At 27.4% G+C, this 25,405-nt stretch overlaps 1 protein-coding gene across 6 annotated transcripts; it reads right to left on the reverse strand.

Annotated features, from left to right (window-relative positions):
* Window positions 1-1,616: 1,616 nt before the first annotated feature.
* LOC111675613 (U-scoloptoxin(01)-Cw1a) lies at window positions 1,617-19,965 on the reverse strand. 6 transcript variants are annotated; one of them, XM_023436396.2, is made up of 5 exons: window positions 19,845-19,965; window positions 4,822-5,099; window positions 2,661-2,821; window positions 1,845-1,967; window positions 1,617-1,775 (listed from the first exon to the last, which is right to left on the reverse strand). In XM_023436396.2, the coding sequence occupies exons 2-5, from the start codon at window positions 4,865-4,867 to the stop codon at window positions 1,710-1,712; spliced, it is 396 nt and encodes a 131-aa protein (XP_023292164.1). In that variant the 5' UTR covers window positions 4,868-5,099; window positions 19,845-19,965; the 3' UTR covers window positions 1,617-1,709. The 6 variants fall into 6 exon arrangements, with proteins under 6 accessions (XP_023292164.1, XP_046808029.1, XP_046808025.1 ...); XM_046952073.1 differs by lacking the exon at window positions 19,845-19,965 and adding an exon at window positions 19,710-19,836; XM_046952069.1 differs by lacking the exon at window positions 19,845-19,965 and adding an exon at window positions 19,677-19,828.
* Window positions 19,966-25,405: the final 5,440 nt, after the last annotated feature.

Here is a 25,405-nt window from a genome sequence, read left to right on the forward strand (position 1 = left end):
AATGACAGTGCGTAGAACATTTAATTAACAAACCAGAGTCCCCGGTTCGTATTCTCACTGGCTTCTTTATACTCTACACCACTATAGGGGTGGGGAGGAGTGTTGGTTATTATACATTTGTGCTGATGTTTGTAACACACAAAAATATTGATCCAATACCCACCTTAAAGTATCGATTCAGAATCATTTTTGGGTCGATTAAGACATGTCTGTCCGTCCGTCTGGCTGTCCATGTAAACTTTATTTTAATTTTAATTCGGACCAAGCATGTTTTTGGAACAGGAACGAATCCTATTGAAAATGGTTGAAATCGGTCCATTATTTCACCTAGCCCCCATACAACCGTACCTCCCGATTTGGACTTTTTATGCCATAATTACGTCAAGTATTCTATTATCTCTCTAAAAATTGGCACAAATAAGTTTTATATAAGTATAAATGACACTGCAGATTTTCGTAATGATCGGCCCTAATTTGACCCTAGCCCCATACAAAATGTCGAAAACGTCTAAAATTGACTTGTAACCATTTGTATCGCAATAAAACTCAACAAAACTAACTGTATTTTAAAAATATATCCTTTTCCCAAATTTACCGAGGATTTGATCTATATAAAGACTCATTTAGAAAATATTGTTTTTTTTATCAATAAATTGCTTAAATACTTTGGAATTGAGGTAAAATTCAACATAAAAGTTTCTTTATGAAAAATAAAAATTTTATGTCGGCCATGCCCGACTATACTTACCTACTTGTTTTATTATTAAAAACAAAAAAAATTACTCAACAATTTCTTTGTAAGCAAAATATACTTCTTTAACTCCCTGTGTTAAAATGGTGCGTTAAAACGCTAATTACGAATTAGTGAAAAGATGTTTTATTAGCATTTTAACTCATTACTTTTCAATGTAAGTTTTTCCTAAGATAATATTGCTTTAGAGTCGTCCGTATAGATTCTTTAATTTAAATATCATCATAGCCTTCTATTTCTCACTTAATTTCTGTATTAAACTGTAAAAGTATTGAAGTCTCTTTGCGTTCGAATTAAGTTTCAGCTGATGTTTGTAATGCGCCAAAAAATTTGTCATACACCAAACGGCTCAAAATCATTTACTGAGTTAATTAAGAGCCAAGGTTTGTCCTTGGTGAAAATGGTTGAAATCGTCCAATATTTCTTCTAGCCCTCCTACAACCGAAATATAAATGGCAGTCATAATTATTGTACGTTTACTTATGTATTTTTATAACAGTATAAAAATATTTAACACATTTTATTAGCTAAAATATCAACAAATTTAAAACAACTTATAGGCTCTTGTACATTTTTAAATTAACAATTTACACATACATACATTATTAAACATTTACAAAATAATTAATTTAACACAATTTAAATCAATAAAGAACAGAAGATTAGAAAATATGTGCAATAATATAAAAGAATATAGTATAGTAATGAATATCATAAAATATTTTACAACATTAATTATAATTTCGGATAAAGTTAACAGAATATCTTAATACATCTTAAGTATAACAGAAAAAGCAGGAATTTGGTCGGACATCATCGCAACATAAAATTTCGTTAAAATCAATATTACACAATATTCTAGATGAAAGCAAAAAAAAAAAAGAAAACAAATATTACTAAATATTGGAACATGGATCTTCATCAAGTGGAATTATGTGGATTCATTTAAAATTTATTACTAGTAATCGTCATCTTCATCTGGTGGTTCTGTGGCATAGGTTAGTTCATTCAGGTAAAACCATTTCTGAAAGAGTCAATAAATTACTTACAACAGAAACTTATCACATAAGACAGATCTTGAAGCAATACTTACAGGTGATTCCGTACAATTGAAATTATAGTCCCAATCACAAATTCGATATTCCTGATTGAATGAAGTCTCGTTGGCGCACAAATGCGGTATTCGATTGCCCTCCTCATCACACATGTGAAATATCTGAAAGTGAGAAAATAATATATAAAATTATATTTTAATGTATTTAAACATAAAGATTTTTAATTGTGAAATTAAATGTTGATGTTTTACTTCATTACAAATATTTACATATTTTTACTCTATTAATTAAATTTTAATTCAATTAATAGGATGGTTCGCTACATGAGATTAAATAGCTTAGGCACCTAATTACTTTCGAACAACACTAACAAAAATAAAAACTTAAACGTAACTGAAAAACACCTAAATGCAAAGTTACTTTTCGCGAACTTTAAAGTATTAATTTTTTATTAAATGATTTTCAAATTGAAAAGACAATTAGAAAAAGAAATTAAAAATTAATAATTTGAAATAGAATTGTACTTAACTTAAAAAAAAAAAAAACGTTGAAAATATATTTTCGTGGGATAAATTTGATTTTAATCTGAATTGAATATCAAATGTAAATAATTCCCAAACAAATTAAATTTGAGTTTTTCTTTCCAAAATTTCAAAAATTATACAATTTTTTTTAATTAAAAATTAGTTGAGTTCAAACTCGTCTTGCAATAATATATGCAGTCAGTATTACATTCAGCAATAATTTGCTTTTAATAGTGTGTATTTATATTATGTATTTCATAATAAATAAATAAATAAATAAATAAATAAATAAATAAATAAATAAATAAATAAATAAATAAAATACTTTACCTGACAATTGTACTCCATGTCGGCGTAGAAACCTACGGGACGATTTCTGCAATCGAATGAAAACGTAATGTTATCTAAGTTTGTCCATTCTTTTGTTTTGTGGTTTTGAAAAACTGGACTCGCTATGTCCTGCAGAGAAACAACAGCAAATAAAATTGGTCCTAAAATGAGAAAAATAAAATGCTGTAACTTATAACTGAAATAAGTTATGTATCAGATATGTACTCCTAAAACCCTTTTAAAGCAAATAAAGCTGGACAATAAATAATAAAAGTAAATAAATCTTTAATTTTTTAATTAATTAAGTTATTAATGCATAGAATTAACTCGAAAATGTGTAAGTTTTGCATACAGGGGTTTAAAGGAAATCCATAATTACGACAAAGTTGCCGAATTATTGATAGATATTTATTTCGAATTTAAATTAAACTATAACAAAATCGTTAAAACTGTTACCGGTAACGTGTCAAATAATTCCATACAAGAATTACTTGCTGTGAAGGATAACATATGACTTTTAAAAAATTTTAGTTTAATTTATTGTGGAATTTATTGAACTAGCAAATTTTGAATAAATTGTTTTCGCACGAAAATGAACTGAATAAAATTTGAGTCAATTCAAATAAAATGTAATTCATTTTCAACTAATTTGAATTTGAAATCAATTGCAATTCATTAAATTGACTCAAAATTTAGTTTTCATTGTTTCTTTTTTAAGCGTGAATTGGTTGTTAGTTGTAAAATTTAAATGCTTATGTCAAAATTTTGTAATGACACTTTTTAAGTAAGTGACGAAATATGTATATATTATTATCTCGATACAAACCCGCACAAATAAGTTCTTGATAATCTTGCCAAATTTCGTAACCCCATACAAAGTCCCGTTCAGAGAATGTCCAAAATTTACATATAAACACTAGCTCCATAATCAGAAAATTAGTTTTTCGTCCATAAATTACTTAAATGTATCGGAAACAAAGTTATATTGAAGATAAATACATTATTATGAAAAATAATTCACTTTGAATATAACTGTTGTAGGATATCATATGGTGCGTCATACCCGACTATACTTTCTTGTTTTTGATTTAATTTATTAAAATTGAAATTCAGTTCAACATTTTTTTTGAATAGGAAACGAATTGCAATTAATTTTATAAATTCATTTAAACTGAAAACGAATTGAAATTCATTTCAGTGAAATTTCTTGTGAAATGAATTAATTCAAAATTTTGGAAATTCAAAAAAGAATGATTAATTTACAGCTCTGAAAATAACTAGACCAACCAACCAACTATGGTTATAGTTTTGGAATTGGTAAAAAGTTACCCTAATAAATAAACGTTCATAATTAGTTTACCTATTGATAAACTAAGAATACTTTCGCATTATTATTTTTCTTTTCGTACTAAATGGCACCAATTGGCACCTTTCACTAGCGCATATTCAACTAACTAGTTACCTCCGGTAAATAAAGTGATCGGATTTTTGTCGAAACGTTCACTATATTTCAACATTATCATCAATAGTTTACATTTGATTTTCCCATGAAGTTTAAAAAAGTAAATTACAGAAAAATAACATGTAACGACATGGCAGATTTCTGACTAAATATAATGCTGAAAGTTGTTTTTTTGTTTATTTTTTGTTATTTATAACTACAAAACGATATACCCTAGTATATATACCTAGTTCAACCCTAATTTCAGAATTCATTTTTTTATTGTTTGCATAATTTGAACAAGTGATATTAATGGAAACATGTAGGGTGTCTAACGGTTACTCTCACTGATATGCCCATTTTAAATTTGCCCGTAAATAACTTTGCTAGTTAGCAAAAATTTAGTAGTGGTAGTTCTTGACATCATCGATATCAAACTAGATCTGCAGGGTAGTTAGTAATTGACTAGTCTGCATTTACAATGTACAGTATACACACATAGGTTTGTTGTGTGCGTATATTTTTTTACTTTTTTTTTGAAATTTGTTGTCTTGAATATTAATTAAATAGAATGCAAGTTTTATTTTCATATTTATAGTATAATATTTCTAGGTTAGTACTATCTAAACAAACATACGAATATATACAAGTTAGCAGTTCAGTTTTATCATGCGACTAAAAAAGTGTTTTTACCAAACAACCAACTAACCAATTACTTACCAAGTAAAACGCCAAAGAGCCATAACAGTCTATAACTGTAATCCATTTTAGTCCATAGATTTTTTGTTCGATTTTTGTTTGTGTTCTCTTGTCGGTTTTGCTTTCCTCCGTTGACAGTCGTCAGTCACTCTCACTTCTGTCTTATTTCACGGTCGGATCTTTTTATGCCATTTAGTACAGTAAAAACACACGTGGACAAATTCTGATCAAATCAATAACCGTTTACCAACTATAATAAATAGTATTACAAAGTGGAAAATGACATTTTGTTTGTGTACCTGAAATTAAAAAAATAAAAACATTAATAATTATTTAGATTATTTATGTATTCAGTCAGAATTAATTTTAATTAGTTTCTGCAAAGATTCTCAAAATCTTTTTGCATAAAATGTAGTAGACCTATTTGAAAAATTATGGGATCGATGAATATCTTAGTCTATTTTTTGAACATGTACTTGTAAGATACATAACACTGTGTTCTTAACAGATATTTGTATATTTTATAAATAATAGGTTGATGAACTTTAAAGTAGTCAAATAATTTTAAATTGCCTTACAATTTATCTCGTAGGAACATAATGTTAATTGAATGCTACCGGAAATGATCTTGACAATACATACTTAACGATGACGTTTAAAGGTTTCTGTTATTTTTTATCATTTCGAAGATTGAGATATTTGAATTAAGATTTTTTTGGCATTAAGTCATATTTTTTGTTGTCATTTAATTAAAATAAAAGTTAAATTAATTGTAGGATAGCAGTAAGATTTTTAAATGATGACTTTGCTTTTATGAACCAAATTGCCACTTGATGTGATGTGATTTACTGTTACGTTATGAATGATGTGAGTTTGTAACGGTTAGCAGATGTACGTTTGTATGTTTTATGTTGTCTTTCATCAATTTGCCATTGTTAATGTGATGTGATGAATTCTTTTTGATTTCGAATGAATTATGTCTGAGTTGCCCTTGTAACAAATTTCATTCATTCATTTAACTTGACTCGTATATCGTTTATTTCGGATTGTAGACTTATGTTTGTGTATGAGTGCGCTAACGTAGACATACAGTGGAGTAAAGAAAAATAGAAAAATGGAATGGAATATTTTATTAGAAATATTATTATAATTATTATTGTCAACCATTGTCAAACTATAGGCCGATACTCAAAAAAATGGTAGAAAGATTTCGGCTCGTATGAAACATATTTAAAACAGTTATGACTGTTTAAGCTATTTTGGAGGTCCACTTGTATGAGGCTATACGAAAACGCGGACCGATGTTGTCCATTTTCGTCTTAGAATTTAATCTGGACCCAGCATATACATATACGTTTGTGGGTCTATGACTAATATTTCGATGTGTTGTAAACGGAATGAAATAATCTGTATACCCCTCATTTTTGTTGATGCTAGTGTTTTATGCGATCCCTTCTCTAATTAAATGTAGTTGTTGTTGTTATATTACAAACAAAAAAATTCTTAAAAAACAATTTTAGATCTTCCAACAGCATGAAATATAATCACAAAATAAGTTTTTAAAACCATCATATTTTAAACACCAGGATTACCAATTTATGATTGATATACATTTTGTTACTGCTTCTTAAATAATCTGTTTTAAACCACATATCGGATAATTTTAAATCCTGAATCTCCAAATGCTAGTTGGGTACGTATGGTAACCCAGTGCACGGTTGTAAATTCCGACCAAAAATCTATAACTTTTTTATTTCTTTAAATAAATAGCTGAGATTTTCCACAAATGTTTCTTATAGGTAAGGTTTGTTTGGTACTGACTAAGAGCAATATCGGTAGAAGATTTCGCCTAGCCCCCATACAAGTTACCCTTCAGAAAACTCATGGGTGCATAAACCATAAATTTTACGGTATAATATGGCGGACATCGGACATATTTGACCCTAGTACGCGTATAAGGTTCTTAAATGCTTATAATTGGGTTAAAAATACTAGTAAAGCAACGAAATTATCACAAAATATTTTTATAGGAACCTAAATCTCTCGACCAAATTTTCTGGAAATCGGTCCATAATTGACCCTATCTACCATATAAGGTCCCCTTCAGATAATTACTTTAACGCTCATTACTGGCTTAAAAATATCTATATGGCAAAGAAATTCGACACAAACAAGTTTTATAGGAACCTAAATTTCACTATAAAATTTTAAGAGAATTGGTCCCTAATTGACCCTACCTCCCATATTAGGTTCCTTTCAAAAAATTACTTTAACACTCATTACTGGCTTTAAAATATCTGTCTAGCAATGAAAAATATGTGAATCAAAGTTTATGACAGTTGGTCCATAATTGACCCTATCCTCAATATAAGGATCCTTAAGAAAAAGGATTTAACTGAGTGATAAATATCAGCATAAATATAAATATCAACATAAACAAGTTTTATAGGCGGTAAAATCCTTCTGACAAATTTTATTTAGATCAGTCCATAATTGGCCCTTCCCTCCTCCGTTTAATTTTGTACTATTGACAATAAGTAGAAATATATGGAAAAGTTCAGCATTTGTAATAGACGAAGTCGATTTAGAATAAAAAATGTATTTTTAAGTCTCCATAATTTATACTAATCAATTAATCAAACATTTTAGTGTTTATTTTTTACATATTTTTTTTTGCACCATGCTCAAGTTTAAACCGCCATAGGTAGCTTAAACTAGTAATCAAAATTAACTAACCGAGTACTCAAAAACAAATAATTTTAATTTAATCCCTAAACCTTCACCTAAAGATTGGCCCTAAGACATTTTAAGAGCAAATTCACGTAAAAAAAATAAATACCAGGGCTCAGAAATATTCATATACAAACACTTAAATTGAAACATTCGTGATAAATAGACATAAATGAAATTAGCAAATTCTGTTTTTTATTTTTTTTGTTTTATCACACATAAATGAAAACATTTGTATTTTTTGTTGAAATACAAAATTCTAAAATATGTTAAGTCTCCTCATCACACTCATTAATATTTGTATATATGTGTGAGTAGTGTTATAAAACAGTTAAACGAAAATCCGGTTTTTATTGCATATTTCCTGAACTGTTTTTTTTTTTAAACATCGGTTAACCTGGTTATCATATGTATTGCAGGGCCAATTTATCAGTTCTATGAATACTTTCATTACAACTTCCAACTAAATAAAATTTATTAAAAATATCTCCATACTTTTCGGTTAACCGTTTTTTTTTGTTCCTGGTTAACTGACAAATCGGTTTTCTAGGAATGGCCGAAAATCCGGTAATATTTTGTAAATTAATAATATACCCCAGTAAAATACATATTTTTATGTGCATTGATAAAAATATATTTTTTTACTACATATTTTAATTTTAAAGTCAACATTTTTTTATTATTATGCTGTTAAATAGAGCTATTAATAAAACAACAAGCAATAGTTTTTTCTTAGGACCAAAATTTAATAACAATTAAAAATTCGCATAGAATATAATTATATGTGCAAACAAAAATATTTATAATTGTTATTAAAAAATAATTGTCAATATTTATAATAGTTATTCCTTTGTTAATTGTCTATTTAGAGAGAAGGATTCTGAGCGACTTCAATGGAATCATTTTAAAATGTGTGTATTTTGTTGTCCTATAAATTTTAATTCCCCCATAAATTTTAATAGGCACGAAGTCTACTTATTTTGGTCTTACTTCTAAGGCCGCTCCCAAAAGTGACTTATCATTACGGATGGGTTTGAAGCATATTCTTTTTAAAGTCTCTTACTTCACTAATAGTTGTGGAAACAGCTTGAAAAGTTCAAAAGAATTTTAGTTTGTTATTAAATTTTGCTCTAAAAAAATAAGGGTTTGCAGTTTTTTTAATAGCTCTACTTAACAGCATAGCAATAAAAAAATAAATTTTTAATTGAAAATATTTGAAACAAAAAAATGCTTTATATAAATGCATATTGGAATGTTCCGAGGAAATTTTATGTAGGAATACTCGAGAAAAATTAAAAAAAAAATTGGAATGATCCTCAGTTCCTTACTAGCGATTGAAAATCCTAGTGTAATTTAAAAAAAATTTAACTTTGCGACTTTTTCGATTTTTGTCTTTAAAATTCCGCAATTTTGAACCGATTACGACAAAAATAATTTTAAAATTTGTGTAGAATATTTTTGGTTCACAATATGATGTTGGAGAGGAATATTATTTTCGAAATGGGTGTCAAAATTGTCTTAATAGTTTGGCATTTGCTTAGTCCATTTCAGAATTTTTATAATTTTTTGAAATTTATGTCCACTAATAAAAATTTTAATTTTAAAATTTACTGATTATTTAATTTTTCTTAATAGGTTAAAAAAATATTTGTATTTTCTTCATTGACATCAATTGGTTAAATATACATTAAATTCAAACTAAAAAATACTTAAAAAAAATCACTTTTTATTACCTAATTAATCTTTTATCTTTGTATACAAATATTTTAGAGATTTATAAAAGATCAAAATATTTGCCTTAGAACAATAATTTTAACTCCTCTGCAGCCATACTACATACAAACATACATAGATATTTACATATTTTTATCATTAATTTCAATTACCGTCCTCTCCCGCTGATATTTTTATACATAATAGAGTTATTGTTTGGATGATCATTTGTTAATTCAATAACTAATGTTGTTTTAAATGATTAATGAAAAAAAGCACTGCCACCAGACTATTTTTGGTTCTCACTGCCAATTATTTTTTTCTAAAAATCCCACATTACATGAAAAATTTCTTTTTTATTCCAACCATAAAATAAAAAAATCCGTTTCCTATTACATTCGTATGTATACAATTAAGCCATATTCGTCCTTATGTCTGTTGAAAGCACGACAAGGCTAAACGTTTTATAAATATTCTCTATCAATAATATAAACTTTTTATCAAAATTCCTGATTATTGGTTCATTTTTGATACTAGCCCCACACCACAACCTCCTTTAACATAAAAATTGAAGAATTTCAATTATGTACATTGTTTAATTTGTTCACAAGTTGTATAAATATTTGAGTATTTCTGTTGTTTTGTAAATAATACCCCCACTGTGCAATGTTTTAATCATACATACATATATACGCGCAATGTTTTCAGCAAGATTTTTTAATGAATTTTAAGAAATTTCAAGTTCAATGAAGTTGCAGTGGCACCATCAAACGAAGAGTATTAAAAGTAGTAACAATTTCATACTAATAGCTCTAACAGCAGATCCAATACCCACTAGACCAACAAAAACCAACTACTTTTAATAAAATAGCAAAGTAAAAAATGAAACAACATCAAGTTTTTCTAGTTAATTAAACATGTTTATGTATTTTATTCGAATATAGTTTTTTTACTTTGACATTTCAAAAAATTAACATTATGTGTTTTTCTTATCGTATATACATACATACGTACATATGAAGTTGATTGTGTTAACTTGTTTCATATAAATACATACATACATATGTAAGTAGTAGGGGAAAAATTAAATAATAATTTACCAAACGTCATGAAATTATTATTATTACTTATTTTAAATTATCGTTTGTGTTGTTTCGACGAAAAGTATCAATCATATGATTTGAGATATTAAGATATTTGTTCTTTTATTTATATTTCTCCCCCAAGTTTTAGTGAAACACAACTAAAACAGGAATTTTTTATACCCAAAATCAAAAAAGATGGGAAATTTTGAACCTAGAACCACAAAGGTTAATTATTAAAAGCCCTGTTCCAAATATTACCAAGATGTTCATATTAATATCGATGCATGATAATAAAATTCGACAACATAGATCCAATAAATGAGAAAATTGTTTCGATAGTAACAAAATCATCGATTCTTAAATATCAAAGATTATTTGTAAGAAATCATAAGATTCGGCATGGTCGAATATAACACACTTACTTCTTTTATACGTTATATACATATGTATATATTTTCGTCATATATTATTATGGTTTACTCATTTACTTTACGTTGAAATGTGGTTCAGGTTTGGACCAAAATCCAAAACTATTAACCAAACAACCATAAGACATTTTAGAGATTTGGAATTATCAATTTTGTCCCTTTTTCATAAATAACTTTTAAACACATTGTGCGATCTGAAATAAGAATGTTACATTTAAAAATTCGGCAACAGTAGAGTATTTGTATTATAGAGGATATTGAAGTAGAGATTGAATTTTGGTACAGTTGGGATAGAATATTTGAATTGTAGAATTTTTAGTTTGGGTTCAATTCGTACTTCATTCGTTAATTATTTGGTGTAAATTTTAAGAAATCGTTTCTTAAAATGAACCAAGCTTTAATTTTCGAAAAACATTTTAATATATATTTTATTGGAATTTAAAAAAATGTAAAATTATTGAAAGTAAATTGTAAACAAATGAAACAAGTAATTTGTAATTTTTAAATTAAAATATGAATATTTGCTTTAAAATATTTATTTATTATAATTTTTACGTTTAGCAAATTTGTTTGATAATTTAAATCGCATTCTTAATACGGGTTTTTCTTTTGTTTTGTTCTATAATTTAAAATAGAGCTAATTTAAAATAAACAAATTTTGCTAGCGTCAATTTAAATAATATATTGGTATGTTGTCCAAATGACAAATATTGACTAATACGTATTCTGAGCTACGTGATTTGTTCAAAACTAGTTTCTAATAAAAATATTTTCTTATTTACTTTTGAGTATTAATTATTTTAAATTCTTTATAGGTTGTACAGTGGTATGATTTACAAAAATGAGAATTAACATTAAGTGTAAAAATTGGCAATTTAGAATTTAATAATCATGTTTAGAGTGAACCGGTTTCGGTCCTAAATTTTAATAACCATTTTATCAAAATATATATAAGAATATTTTAAAACAAGGTTTTAAATTATAGACGAGTTACAAAAAATATGTTAAAAATATCCTTAAAGTACTGAGAACTGCTCACTTTTACGTATATGTTATCTATTTTTGTGAATTTTAAGTTCAAATTCAAATTAAGCTGCGTACCTGTGACCAAAGTATACAAAGTAGTCCAACTATTTGTTATACTTTGCCTGTGACCATTAAAGGGATAAATGATAAATAGAGTCCAAATTCTAGTATTCGAAATTTGTTACAGGGAACTTTTGTTGAGAAACTTTTTCTTAATTCTCTTTTAAACAGTAGGAAGTCTACACAGAGAAACTTTTGTTTCAGCAACTAAGTATTAATTGCATTGATTTTTTATAGGAATTATAAGAATAATAAAACAAAACATGTAAGAAATTATAGTACCCTAAACCAGTTATGAATATTAAATGTGATCTATTTTTCATAATAAAGCATTTATCTGGAATATTACCTTGATTCCGATTTATTTAAGCAATTTATTGACGAAAAAATAATTTTCCGAAAGAAAATTTGCTGGATAGATTTATATAATAATTGTCTGTGATAAATTTCATTGCAATAACAGTGTTAATAAGTGAATTGTCGATATTCAAGTCATTTTCCGAAGAGGGGCTTTGTATGGGGGTCAAATGAAGTCCGATCATTTAGAAATTCGGCAAGGTCATCAAGGCTTGTATAAAACTTAGTTGTGCGAACTTTTATCGAGATTCATTATATTATACAGAATTATGAGCTCAAAAGAAATAATGGACCGATTTTAACCATTTTCAATAGGCTTCGTCCTTGAGTCAAAAGAAACATGTATGCCAAATTTCATCAAATTATCTTGAAAATTGCGACCTGTACTTTGATAACAACTTTTACATGGACACACGGACGGTCGGACGGACGGACATCGTTAAATCTACTCAGAAAGTGATTCTGAGTCGATCGGTATACTTAAAGATGGGTATAGTACTAATATTTTAGTGCGTTACAAACAACAGCACAAACGCATAATAGCCTTCCAACTATAGTGGTGTAGGGTATAAAAACAAGTTTCCGAGTACAAGAAACTCAGTAGAGCGAGATAGATGGCAGATATTTCTTTCTTCCACACACATAATCAAAATTTTTTTCTGTGTGAACTGGCACATAAGGGGGAGATCCACACTACGCCACTACGCGTATAATGCGAGAAATCGTAATGTGGACCTCCAGCTTTAGTTAAGCGCCTTGGCGATACATCAAATTGGCTCCCTTAAAATATAACTTTTTTCGCAAGTGTTAAAAATAACGGACATAAAATGGACCTGCGGCTTTAATGCTAAATATTCGATATTGGAGTCTCTACGAAGTCGAACGACGTGCAGTACTCGATATACAATTTGCAGAGATTTTCTACACTACGCTCTATATCAATTTAACTATCAGAAATGATACATAACAAAAATTTCACTACTTCTTCATTAGTATTTATTATTTTAACATTTAAAATAAGTACAACCCATTTCTAAGTTTTTGCTTGGTCGTTGTTAAACACAAAAAAATTTTATTTGAAGTATTTGATATGTCTGTACATATTTATTTATGTTTTTGATTCATGGGAAAATCAAGATAATCCTAATATAAGTGTTCATACATCATACATATCTCAAAACATTCCACATAGAAAATTGTTTATATACCCGACCTTTTGGTATTATGTATACAAAATTTACACTATTTTGGCCAATTAATGCTGTTGCCTAATTCATCTTCATTTGTGGTCATTTAAACTAAATCAGGTTTTTACAAACAGTGTCCTAATTTTTTTCTTAAGGTTAAATTGATTAAAAACAATAACAAATAATTTCTACATGTATGTAGAAATTATACATAAATACTATGAAGCTGTTAATTTTTCTATATATAAATCTAATATATTGGCATTTCGCTCATATAGGTATATGAAATACAGTGCAACTAGGCTACTACGAATTTATTTTAAAGCCAAAGTACTTAGTAAAATATATAATTAGTCATCATCTGTGAGTTATTGTAAGTGCTGGTTCACACTGAGCAAATTTTGTGGTTGAACTTTAGAATTTCTTTCAACAGTTTCCATACCGAGAGATGATTGATATTTCATTCTCTTTCTCTCTTACACAAAATCATAAGTTTCCCTGTGTGAACCGCCACTTAGTTGTTAACTGTGAACCGGCTTTATAGAACATATTGCTCGTCTTCTACAAGATTGGCATTATTAAAAAAAATGTTTCATTACTTTGTAAATAACTTCAAACAAATTAAGGAATCTGAAAAATATTAACTGATTGTGATTTTTCTTTTTCAAATGACATTCGATATCGAACAGGAAATCTAGAATGTTTTAGCTTAAGTTCTGTATATACTGTTGTCAGATCGATCTTCTAAAAATTATATATCTCGTTTTTTTCTTATAACAACATATTTATTTAGCAGGTCCCTTTTAAATTCATTATAGGTGTGTTTCACTTTATTAGATATTTGTGTGCATGAATGTATATCATGTTCGTATTTGTACATTTGAAGACTCGTAAATGTTAGGAATTCATTTCCGTTGGCAAGGTACAAATGTATTTTAGGAGCGCATTAAAGACAAAACAGTAACTAATGATGGTCAAATTGCTATACTTGCACATTAATTCATGGTTAATACCAAAACAACAAATAAATATATTTTTTATTTTATATTCATCGAGTATACCGCGAAAACCAATAAATTACATAATACGGTTTTATTTTTTTTTTCTACTACACACTATTTTATTTATTTTTAACAAAATGTGTTACATTTTTATTTTGGAGTAATTATTGAAACATCACATACTCGTAAATAAACACATGTATTATAGTATAGTTGTACTGGGCCGACTTTACGATACCCTGCATTAGTTGTGAGTATATTTGAAATGGGTTTTTATTGTAAAATATTGTTTAATTTTACTTAATTGCGATATATGTAAATATTATTGCAATTTATTGATTAAAAACAGATTTTCTTAAAGTGCTTTTTATGGGGACAAATTAAACAAACATTTAAGATTATGAGCTCCAGGTAAGACACCGGTGTATGGGGCTTGGTGAAATAATGAATTGATTTTAATCGTTTCCCATAATTCTATAGACCTGCAGTTTGATTATAAGGTTTGTAGGCTTAGAAATCCAATATAATATAGAGCGTAATTTTGAGTTCACAGCTACAGTAGAAGGTTATTTCTAAAGAAAAATAAGTTAGTTTTTAGAATTTGATGGCACTACATGCTAAAAAGTATAATATCCTGCGATATCCTTCAAAAACACTTTTTCCATCAAAAATGATCAATATACATACGTCAAAATAAAGTGTATGGAGAAGTCATATCCATAAAAAGGAAATAATATAGAATTTTAGAAATAAATTTATATGAAAGTCTTTAACATATATAATAATCAAAATTAAAAAAAAAAAAATTATGATATGAATTGACTAGGGTTAGACCCGCTTACTGATTCCTTATAAGACATCCACTCTCGATAATTGACTACAAATCCTATTCCTAAAAATGAGTTAATGTTATTGATAATAATTACAATGTAAGTTTTATCAGGTCGAAAAGAATAAACTGATATACATATGTATGTATTTAATTATGTATACATGTATTTAAATATCCTGAAACATTATTTATATTATGTATTAAAAAATCCTTTGATTTCTGTAGTTAAGCTTTGATTTGCGTTATTAACCACTTAATAGAACTTATACAAAATTAAAATAATTGCATAAGTATTAAATATTAGTAAGTCGTATATTTATAAACAATAAAAATAAACCGTGTGTTTGCATAAATAATTAACAAGTTATAAAATAATTTCTTATGCAAACAAATACTAACAGTAAATAGAAATAGAACCTTTAAAACTTTGAATATAATTTAGATGCAAACAAACCAGTGACATCACACCGATTTATACTTTTACTTTTTTTAACAACTTGAGGTATAAATTTGAACTTTACTTCATTGAAATAAAATTGAAACAACATTTCATTGTTTAAATAAATCAGCAATATGTATATGAATATAAGTTTTGTCAGAAACTACTCTAAACTTGTCGGAAAATGATATAAAAAATATAAAATGTTCCTAAAGACTGGCATAACTCAATATTGGAGTTTTTTCAATTGAATTTTGTTAAATGTTTGACTTTAATAATAGTTAACACTTAATATTTATTCACATTGATTAGAACTAGTAGTAGACAACAAAAATATAAAGTGAAATTTTACTATTTATCAATAATCTATATCAATTTTTCTAAAAGTCTAAAAGTAGGATTAAAACGTCTTCAAAACTACTTTAGAGTTTAAAAATTAAAAAATTGTATGTAAAATTTATAAATCAATTTTCGAAATCAAGTAGTAATTTATGTTAACTGATTAATAATCGGATATTAAAAATTGTTCGGTTAATCGCATACAAGGAAACTGGATGTTTTTTATAGCTTCTGTACAATATTTTTCTTCCTATTGTTAAAATCATTTCTATTCATAGGAAATCCTTTTCTATACAAAGAAATTAAGTTAATTAATTTTATGTTTTTAAGATTTAAGTTCCAGAGTTCATACATTCCAATGAACTAGTGTTTCTTTCAACAATCAAAAGTTTTGCTATAAAAATCATAATAAATCTTGATTACAGAAAAATACTTTAGAAATTAATAAAGAGAGAAAATTTTTGAATTTTGTGGAAAATATACAGTAATTTTACTGTTAAAAAATAAGTTTATCTTAATGGGTTAATTGATGGACAATTTTCAAATTTCATATTAGAGCGATTAATCTCAAAATTGATCGATTAAACGATTAATTAATTAATTAATTAATAGTAATTTTACTGTTAAAAAATAAGTTTATCTTAATGGGTTAATTGATAGACAATTTTCATATATTAGAGCGATTAATCTCAAAATTGATCGATTAACCGATTATTTAATTAATCGTTTGATTATCTTAACATACACTGATAGAAGTATATTTATATTCTAATCTTATCCTTATGAAATTCTAAAACGATTATAAAAACCCTTCTACAGAAAATCAATTTATTCACTTGTAGGGTTTGACCTGCAATTAAAAAAAGTCCTATTTCGAAAATCACTCCTTCAATATGTTATAATAAAATTCAGCATAAAAAAGAGTAATACTCACAGAGTAAGAACAGACTAACATCCATTTTAAATAAAAGTTATATTTTGGAAAACTTCATACATTTGAACAGTTTAAGTTATTTATGTACATATGTTTAATGTAGATAAGCAGATATTTGTTTTATAATAATTCACTGTAAAAGTTTTTTATTTTAATTTGTTTTTGTATTCATACACACTAGGGTAATAACTTTTATAATGATTTTTGAGATTTCCAAATCAGATCTATCTGTGCTGCATAGAGTTTAAAAATGTGCGTAAAATAAGTATATCACTTTTTTCTAAATTTTACTCTAAACAAAATTTTTACTTTTGTAATACAATATAGGAAATTTTCGATATAAACATGTGTTGCTGTTTGGTCGACGACATTTCCAAGAATACAAAAGCTAGGCCAAGGGCCAATCTGTAGATTATACTATTTACAGTAAATTTTTTTGACCTGAAAGAAAGATTTTCGCTATTAGAACAGTACTGCTTACTGATCCGGCAAAATTTTGGTTATTACCCTAATACAAACTTTAATAATGTTCATAAAAACGTAATAAGGTTGTTGGAATTTCGATCATTACGCCAAAAAGATCAGTTGTTTTATTATTTGTAGGATGAATGAAGTTGCTTTGTTTACAATTGAGATGAGTTTAGCAATAAATCTATTGAAGATGATGGTGAGTTGGAGGTGTTAATATTAATAAAAATACATGTATATGTAGGTATTATTCATTCAATGTCTATAGTTATGTATATAAGCTAAAACGATTTGAAAAAATATCTCAAAAAGGACACGATCAATTATTAAAAATTATGTATACTCTGTTTCAAAAATTCTTAATGTGGTTATTCAAAAAATGTTGACTCTAGCGATGACCGTTCGTGAACTGGAACAATTTTAAAATATCTTTGTTATGATTTTCAAATCAGATCAGATGTAATAAAACATTCAATGATGTTTTAGCCAATACGAAGTATTTAAATTTATGGAGGTCATGTAGTTAATGAGCGATATATATTGTAGGCATATAATTGAAACAAATATATATTTACTTATAAAGGTGTATGAACATAAATACATTATATGCATATATATCGTTGATATGATTTTATTTATGTACAATCTGGCAACGTTTTTATTTTTTTAATTTATTTAAACAGGTATTGAATTTGCAATTTATTTATATCGGTTTTATTACTTGGGGATTTCCAAACATCTTAATAAATTATTAACATTTTATTTTGATTTTATTTTAATATGTTATGTACGAGTATTAATGACACATTTGAAAATTATTTAAAATAAAGCATTTATTATTTTTTTTTGTTATTATTATTACTGATTTTCAAGAAAATCTTGATCAATTGATCTTAACAAAAACAATCCAAACAAAAACACTCATTAGAAGCATATGCTTCTCTCAAGAAACCTACATATGTATGTATGAACACAAATTTACACTCACATATACATATGTATTATGAATGTACTTTTTATAATTGCACAATAGTGTCTGCAATTTGAAATTTTGCCATTGACTAAAAATTCACATAGGCGTACCAACACTCTAAAAAGACAAACACACACACTCGCTTATAGACTGAGAAACAGAAGTAGTTGCAGACACATATATGTACAGACTTACACTATATAATAATAATTGATTGTTTTTTTTTTAAACCTCTCATTGAATACTGCTGAAAACAGTGCAAATATCTTTAAATTCGAAAAGTTTCCAAGTTAGCAACACTCGCCGTTGTAAGTACGATTAAAACCGCAAATTGGTATGTTTCAGTAAATGTTAACACCACGACAAACCAGACTGTCCAAACAAACGATTCAATCATACAACAAACCACTAGTCACTCTGTTCGACCGTCAGTCATTCAATCAGTGATTTAAAAATACTCTTTTTCACTTCATGTTTTTATAAGCATTTCTCAAACGCACAGATATTTGCACACATACAGATGAATAGGAAGATGCTTTGGTTCGTAACATCGTTGGTATCCGCTTGTGCATATCCGTACCACTGTTGATCACCTTAATGTTCAATATTAAATGGCAAACGGGCAACAGATATTTAACTTGACTTCAGACGAAGAAGCAACAGAAACAGTAGTAAAAGCAAAAATACAAAAAAACAGCAATCGCAATCACTACTACAACAACAACTGCACTAACCAATTTCAAAATAATGTATGACAGGTAAGCAACAACATCAACAAACACAATACCAAATAAACAAGAAGAAATAACAAAAAGCACAAAAATAACGAACAAACGTACCAACAAATGAACAATCTACAAGGAAAATTAACAAATGATATTGTAGTTTTTGTTATATTTACTACGATCTATAGCTCGATAAATGTTGTTTATATGGGAATCGTTAGATATATCTTTTACACGGATAGATGAATAAATCAATCGTACACGTACGGAAAACACACTGATATTGAATAACTTAAAGAAACAAAATTTAAGATACACGGGTATTCAAAGATCTAATTGACTCGATTAACCGATCGACCACAGTGTCAGAAGCTCAAACACAAACTAAAACGTGGATATCGCATTGAAACTGTCTGTATGTGCGCATATGTATAAAAAAGCAAAAAAAATTAAATATAAAAGTTATAAAAATTCAAATTTCGAAAAATAATAAAAAAAGAAACAAAAACTACACACAATACATATTAGTTAGTTATTTATTTGTTGTTGCTGCTAGATCGATGAATATTCGAACTTTACTTGAATGTATTGTGAGTTTTTGGTTGCTCGTACTCGTAGTAAATTGATGGTTGGCGGTGGTGGTAAGTATTCATTCGTACGTGTTTTAAAATAACAATTCGATTGAGATCTCCCGTTTCGATGTGTGTCGATTGTTTTATGAGGTTTGTATGACGTTTTGCAAAATACCTCTTGTTTTGAGCGTTTCTAGCTTTAATGTTAACCAGGTTCACTTTTTTAGCGTCTTTTACCGTTTGTTGTTTCTTGTTTAAGCGTGTACGTGTCTACCGTTTTCTGTCAAGAGTACAACTGGTTCGAACCCAGCATGGTAATTTAATTTTATAACTTGAAGAGTTTTACTTTTATTTAGACAAGTATCCAAGTACTCACTTACATTTATTTATGCATCCATTCATCTGTTCGTAAAAAAGATACCATCAATGGATGCAGATGCAGTTACATAGACAGCCGCATTGTATTAAAAGACTTTTAGCAGTTGCATTCATTTTTAAAGCAAAAGAGATGCTGTTTATCTTGTGAGCAGGTATTTATGTTGTCGTAGGTCAGAAAAGAGATATTGTGGAATGATGTAAGAGAAGAAACATCGACATAAATAATTTCGAAAACACACATTCGAAGAGATTCATAATTTTTCGAGTTGATGTTGAGATTTTTTATATCATAGTCGGAAATTCTTAAACCATTATATATGAATTTTTATCGAATACCACATTGTTTTGCTCTTTAGTTCTCTTTTATGATTTCATAGATGAAGTACATACTTAATAACTCAATAAAACATATGCATCAGGGTTTGGTAAAGGTATCAATGATATCAATGATGACCAACTGCTTTAAATTCTTAAAGAATAAGTCACAAAAATCAAGGTTACCGCTTTTAGCTCTACTACAGTTACCGAAATAACCCAAAATATTGTTACCGCTATAATACCGTAATATGATACTAAATCTGTGATAGAAAATTTAAGAAAATGCGATAACACGAATATATATTTTTAGAATAAAAACAAGTATGAATGTATACTCGGGCTAGTCGATTATATGATACACTACACCAGTCAGTATGTTAAAATTGGGGATTATTAAAAAAATAAATCATTTGATTTATTTTTTAACTTTATTCCGGAATATTTTTACTTATTTATGGCAAAAAAGAGACTTTTTACAAGAGCGCTCAAAGGGGAAATATATATAAGGGAAAATATGGGCCTATCCTTATAAATGATGGTAGAGGTATTCACGTCTACTTAAAAGTTTTTTATGTGGAATTTAAAAGTGTTATTAGTGTTTATAGGTGAATTCTATTAAACTAAGTTTTGCCGACTTTTGTTGACATAATACAACATTTAACTTATTATGAACCCAAAGGCCCTATTTGGGGGGTACGGTTGTATGGGAGCTAGGGGAAATAATGGACCATAGGATCGTCCTTGGGGCAAAAAAAAGAGTGTGTGACAAATTTCATCCAATTATCAAGAAAATGGCGACCTGTACCTTGCGCACAAGGTTTACATGAGCAGTAAGCATGGCTGACTCAGAAAACGATTCTAAGCCGATTAGTATACTTTAAGGTGGGTATAGGACGAATATATATGTATATGTATATATTTTGGCATTGTATACAAAGTGCTATATTTACTATTTTAATTGATTTATTCAAAATTATATAGTTGATAATAATAACATTATGTGTCTACATTATAATAACAACAACAAAAGTTTATATACATTTCGCTGTGAGTTACAAGAAAATAATAACTGATTTAACTCCATAAATAGGTGTTCGAAACTTAAGCAACTTGTTGATCTTTTTATGAAAATCTTTGGTCCTTTTGAGTTCCAACACCTTTATGAAATAGATTAGTTACAAGTGTAGTTCGTCATGAATCTCAAGCGCATTTAAGCCATTCGCAAGCTGCAATGTTCTCTAAAACAGGGAGTTTTGACCCAGAGCTTCAGAATGCCGAACAGCATCTCTAAGAGACTTGAGTCGGAAGATTTTGATGGACCACCAAATAAAACTCGATAACTACTCATACATCAACTTTCCCAAACAACATGCTGAAAATCGCAATAAAGTAAGTTGATGGAGCAAAAAGACTTACAAACTCTATTTACCATAGGAAAGTATACCTAAATACCTTTTATTTAAGATGTAAATCATCAAATTGTAACGGGTACTTTTTGAGATACTTAATTTTGTTTTCACCGCGATAACTACATCCAACCGTATGAGATTGGATGTATTATATACGATGGAAGATTTTATACACAAATATGTAAACATTTTTTCTTAACAATTGTTTGCTTAAATTTAATTTCGATTTTTTATAAATATTTTTGTTGGGGTTTATAACGAATTTGTTTGATTTTCACATAGAAGAAACATGTCTAACAAACACTTTATTGACATGAATTTAATTTTCAGTAAAAATTTTTACAGATTTTTTTTTTTGGTTTATAACATTTAATGTATAAGTGTTTCAGTTTTCACAGTACAAAATAATAGTTTCTAGAATGTGAATAAAAATTGTTGTAAATACATAAGTACTTTTTACAAATTTTAATTTTATAGAATTAGTAAACTTCTTGTTAAAATTCAATATATATTTTTTAACAAAATTTTTATAGATTCAATAAGAAATTTTCTGTATTATTATTGTCAAAGTACAATAAATTATTTATCTGTTTCAGATAAAAAATTTGATTGAATTTCAGTACAAATACAAATAACTTGCGTTATTGTTTTGTAAAATAATTGTCTGGATATGTTGCGAATATTTATTAATGTTTTTCGTAAATATTATATTACTTTAATAAGAAAAATCCTGAAATTTTTTCAATAAAGAATTTACGAATTTGAGTACTTGATTTTACGAATTCCTATTTAAGTAAAAAAATACTTGGCTTTATGAATTTGTAGTTTGATTTTGAATTTAATTTTTTTCTGTGTATACCTAACTTTACTCAAAATAAATTTCGTAATAACGTTTTTTGTTTCTTTGGAATTATACTTAATAATATCAATGACATTAAAGTTAAATTAAAATATATCTTATCAATTCTATAACAGGTTCCACTAGAAAAGGCTGCTGTAAAATAGTTTTTTAGAAAAAAAAATATTACCATGGCCAATTTTGGGAACAGGTTCCATTCTACAACAAGTTCTACTAGAACTAGTTCCTCTAGTTCCAAATTGTTAATATTTTGAACTGACTTTATTTAGCTTCCTTAGTTTTTGATTAATAAACTCTTTTTTATTAACAATTGTTAACAAGAATGTCTCATCTAATATGACTTTTAGGAATTTCCCTAGCAATCAAGGAGAACATCTTTCATTAGAACTAGATTGACTAGGTATATTATTTTTTATGTTTTCTTGGTTTCGCTTTCAATCTACACACAAATATTAAATTCTTAGGATCTTATGTAACGAAACCATTTATTTTCATATAAATTTATTTTCAACAAATTAAATGTTGATTAAAAGCAAAAAAACTCGTTTAATAAATATGATAATTATTTGAATTCTGCTTTTTTCTAAACACAATATAAAAAAAGAATAATAAAACAAAAAAGCACTTAAAGAATAAATCGAAACGTATGTACATACGATTATTATTGTCCAATACCCATAACAATGCCATGTCGAATGGATGTTTGCTTATGTGCATACATTTTAACATTCACATGCATAAATATATAGATCAAAAAATAAGATTGTTATAATTATACAAAAAGCAAAATCTGGTTTTTTGGTATTACTTGGTAAAATCAACTTTATTGGTATATAAAATATACTATTGAATCAAATAAATATGTATGTATGTATGTATGAATGTATGAGATGGCCTTAATCTAAGGCCAAGGGAGGGAGACCTATATGTTAAGTTGGCGAATACTATATAATCTCTGTTTTCACAAAACAAAAATAAAGATATCCTGATTCCCTGCTTCAATAACCTGGTGAAATTCTTTGGACAAAAAGTGTAATATCAAAGTATTCAAGGAGTTTAGCGTACAAAGTGCTTGAAGAGTATGAGTTAATTATAAACGTTAATTGCGATTTTTTATTATACCCTACACAATTTTAGTGAGGAGGGTATATTGGATTTGTGCTGATGTTTGTAATATCATTCCTGGACACAATCTTCAAAAATATAAAATTTGAAAGAAATTATATAAATTTAGCTGGTAGTTTTGTTTTAGTTTTATTTTTTTAATGATTTTTTATTTTGTGCTAAATAAATGTCCAGATTTTTTGGGGGTAGATGTACTTTGGAAAGAAAAAAATCTATATGGGCATTTCCATCGTGACGTACGTGACGGTCGTACGTCTTAAAGAGATAAAAATATGTACATATATATTTTTTAAAAATTCTTGTATTTTTATATAGGACTTCAATAGCTCTATAACTGGTCGGAAGAAGAAATTGAAAGATCGTGATGTGACCGAAATAGATGTTGCTTATTTCTTTTTTGACAAAAATGTAAAAATCTGCGAGTTTCGCCTGGCTATTTGGTTAAAACCTTTTTTATTGTAATTTGGAATATTTATTGATTATTTCTCAGCTTTTAGAAATAAAAAATATTTTTCAGATTTTTTTGTACAAGCCGTTATGTGTGACGTGACGTGACATGACGTGATGTGACAAAATTTCCAATGATGAAATTTGCAATATTATTGCAAATTAATTAGTCCATAGATTTATTTTGGACGGACATTGTTGAAAGTTTTTGGAATCGGAGAAATATTTCGACTATTTAATAACATTTTAGTTGAAAATAGCTCCCTAATACAATAATCGGTCATAACACCCACATGAAGCCGATATCCGAAAATCACTTTTTTTCCATACATTTCTTAAAAATATCATTTGTTGAATTTCTGTGCTCTTTCTTTCACTTATCAACTAAAAAATCATAACTATCACCTAATTGAATAAATTGCATAAATATCACATCTTTTTAAATAACAATATTTCACAATTCGAGGGTTGCACTTGAGAAAATTTATGAAATGTGACGTGACGTGACAGACTTTGAAATTCTATAAAAAATAACACTTTAATTAATTCAACAAATGTTTTCCGATAAAAGTCCATTTAAATATTAGCCTTTAAAATAATAAAAACTATCAAAAGCAAATGCTACTAAAGGTGGAAAAATTTGCCTGAAATATTATTGTAACTTTTAATTCCGATTTCTCATCATATTGGTCGAGAAAAGCTTTGGGGTCTTTAATATAATAAAATTTGAATCTGTTTCTATAATAATGGAACTAGAACCAAACTAGTATTTAACTAGTACCAAATTTACTAGTACTAGTTCCCATCTGTAAACTTTCCTATACAATCGTTATGTCAAATTAACATTGAGTTTGTCTCAAAATTACTAGTACCATTAGTTTTAAATTTATACTAGTACACTTGGACCCAATTGGGTTCTTTAGAACCAGTTTGGTACTATGTAGTTCTAATATTCATAAAAAGTCGCCACAGTTGTTTGTATGTTCTTTTGCAATCCTCCTGCACAATTCCAATTGAAAATTACTATACATCCTGGTTTTTTATACGGCTTTATTTCTAAAGATACCAAATAAATACTATAATAAATTTTAATTAAATTTTCCTAACAATTCAATATGAATGTTTAAGAAATTCTGGTTCTATCCATATCACCAACGTTGATATCATTGATTTTATTATGTCCAAAAATTCCATCCAGGT

Source organism: Lucilia cuprina, chromosome 5, assembly GCF_022045245.1.
Source record: "Lucilia cuprina isolate Lc7/37 chromosome 5, ASM2204524v1, whole genome shotgun sequence".
Taxonomy (NCBI): domain Eukaryota; kingdom Metazoa; phylum Arthropoda; class Insecta; order Diptera; family Calliphoridae; genus Lucilia; species Lucilia cuprina.

What these genes read in the sequence shown, in the direction of transcription:
- LOC111675613 (XM_023436396.2), bottom strand. Translation starts at nt 4,867, where the DNA reads ATGGATTACAGTTATAGACTGTTATGGCTCTTTGGCGTTTTACTTG. An exon ending in GCTCTTTGGCGTTTTACTTG is followed by an intron (nt 2,822 to 4,821) that starts GTAAGTAATTGG and finishes TTCTCATTTTAG; the next exon opens with GACCAATTTTATTTGCTGTT. An exon ending in ACATGGAGTACAATTGTCAG is followed by an intron (nt 1,968 to 2,660) that starts GTAAAGTATTTT and finishes TCTCACTTTCAG; the next exon opens with ATATTTCACATGTGTGATGA.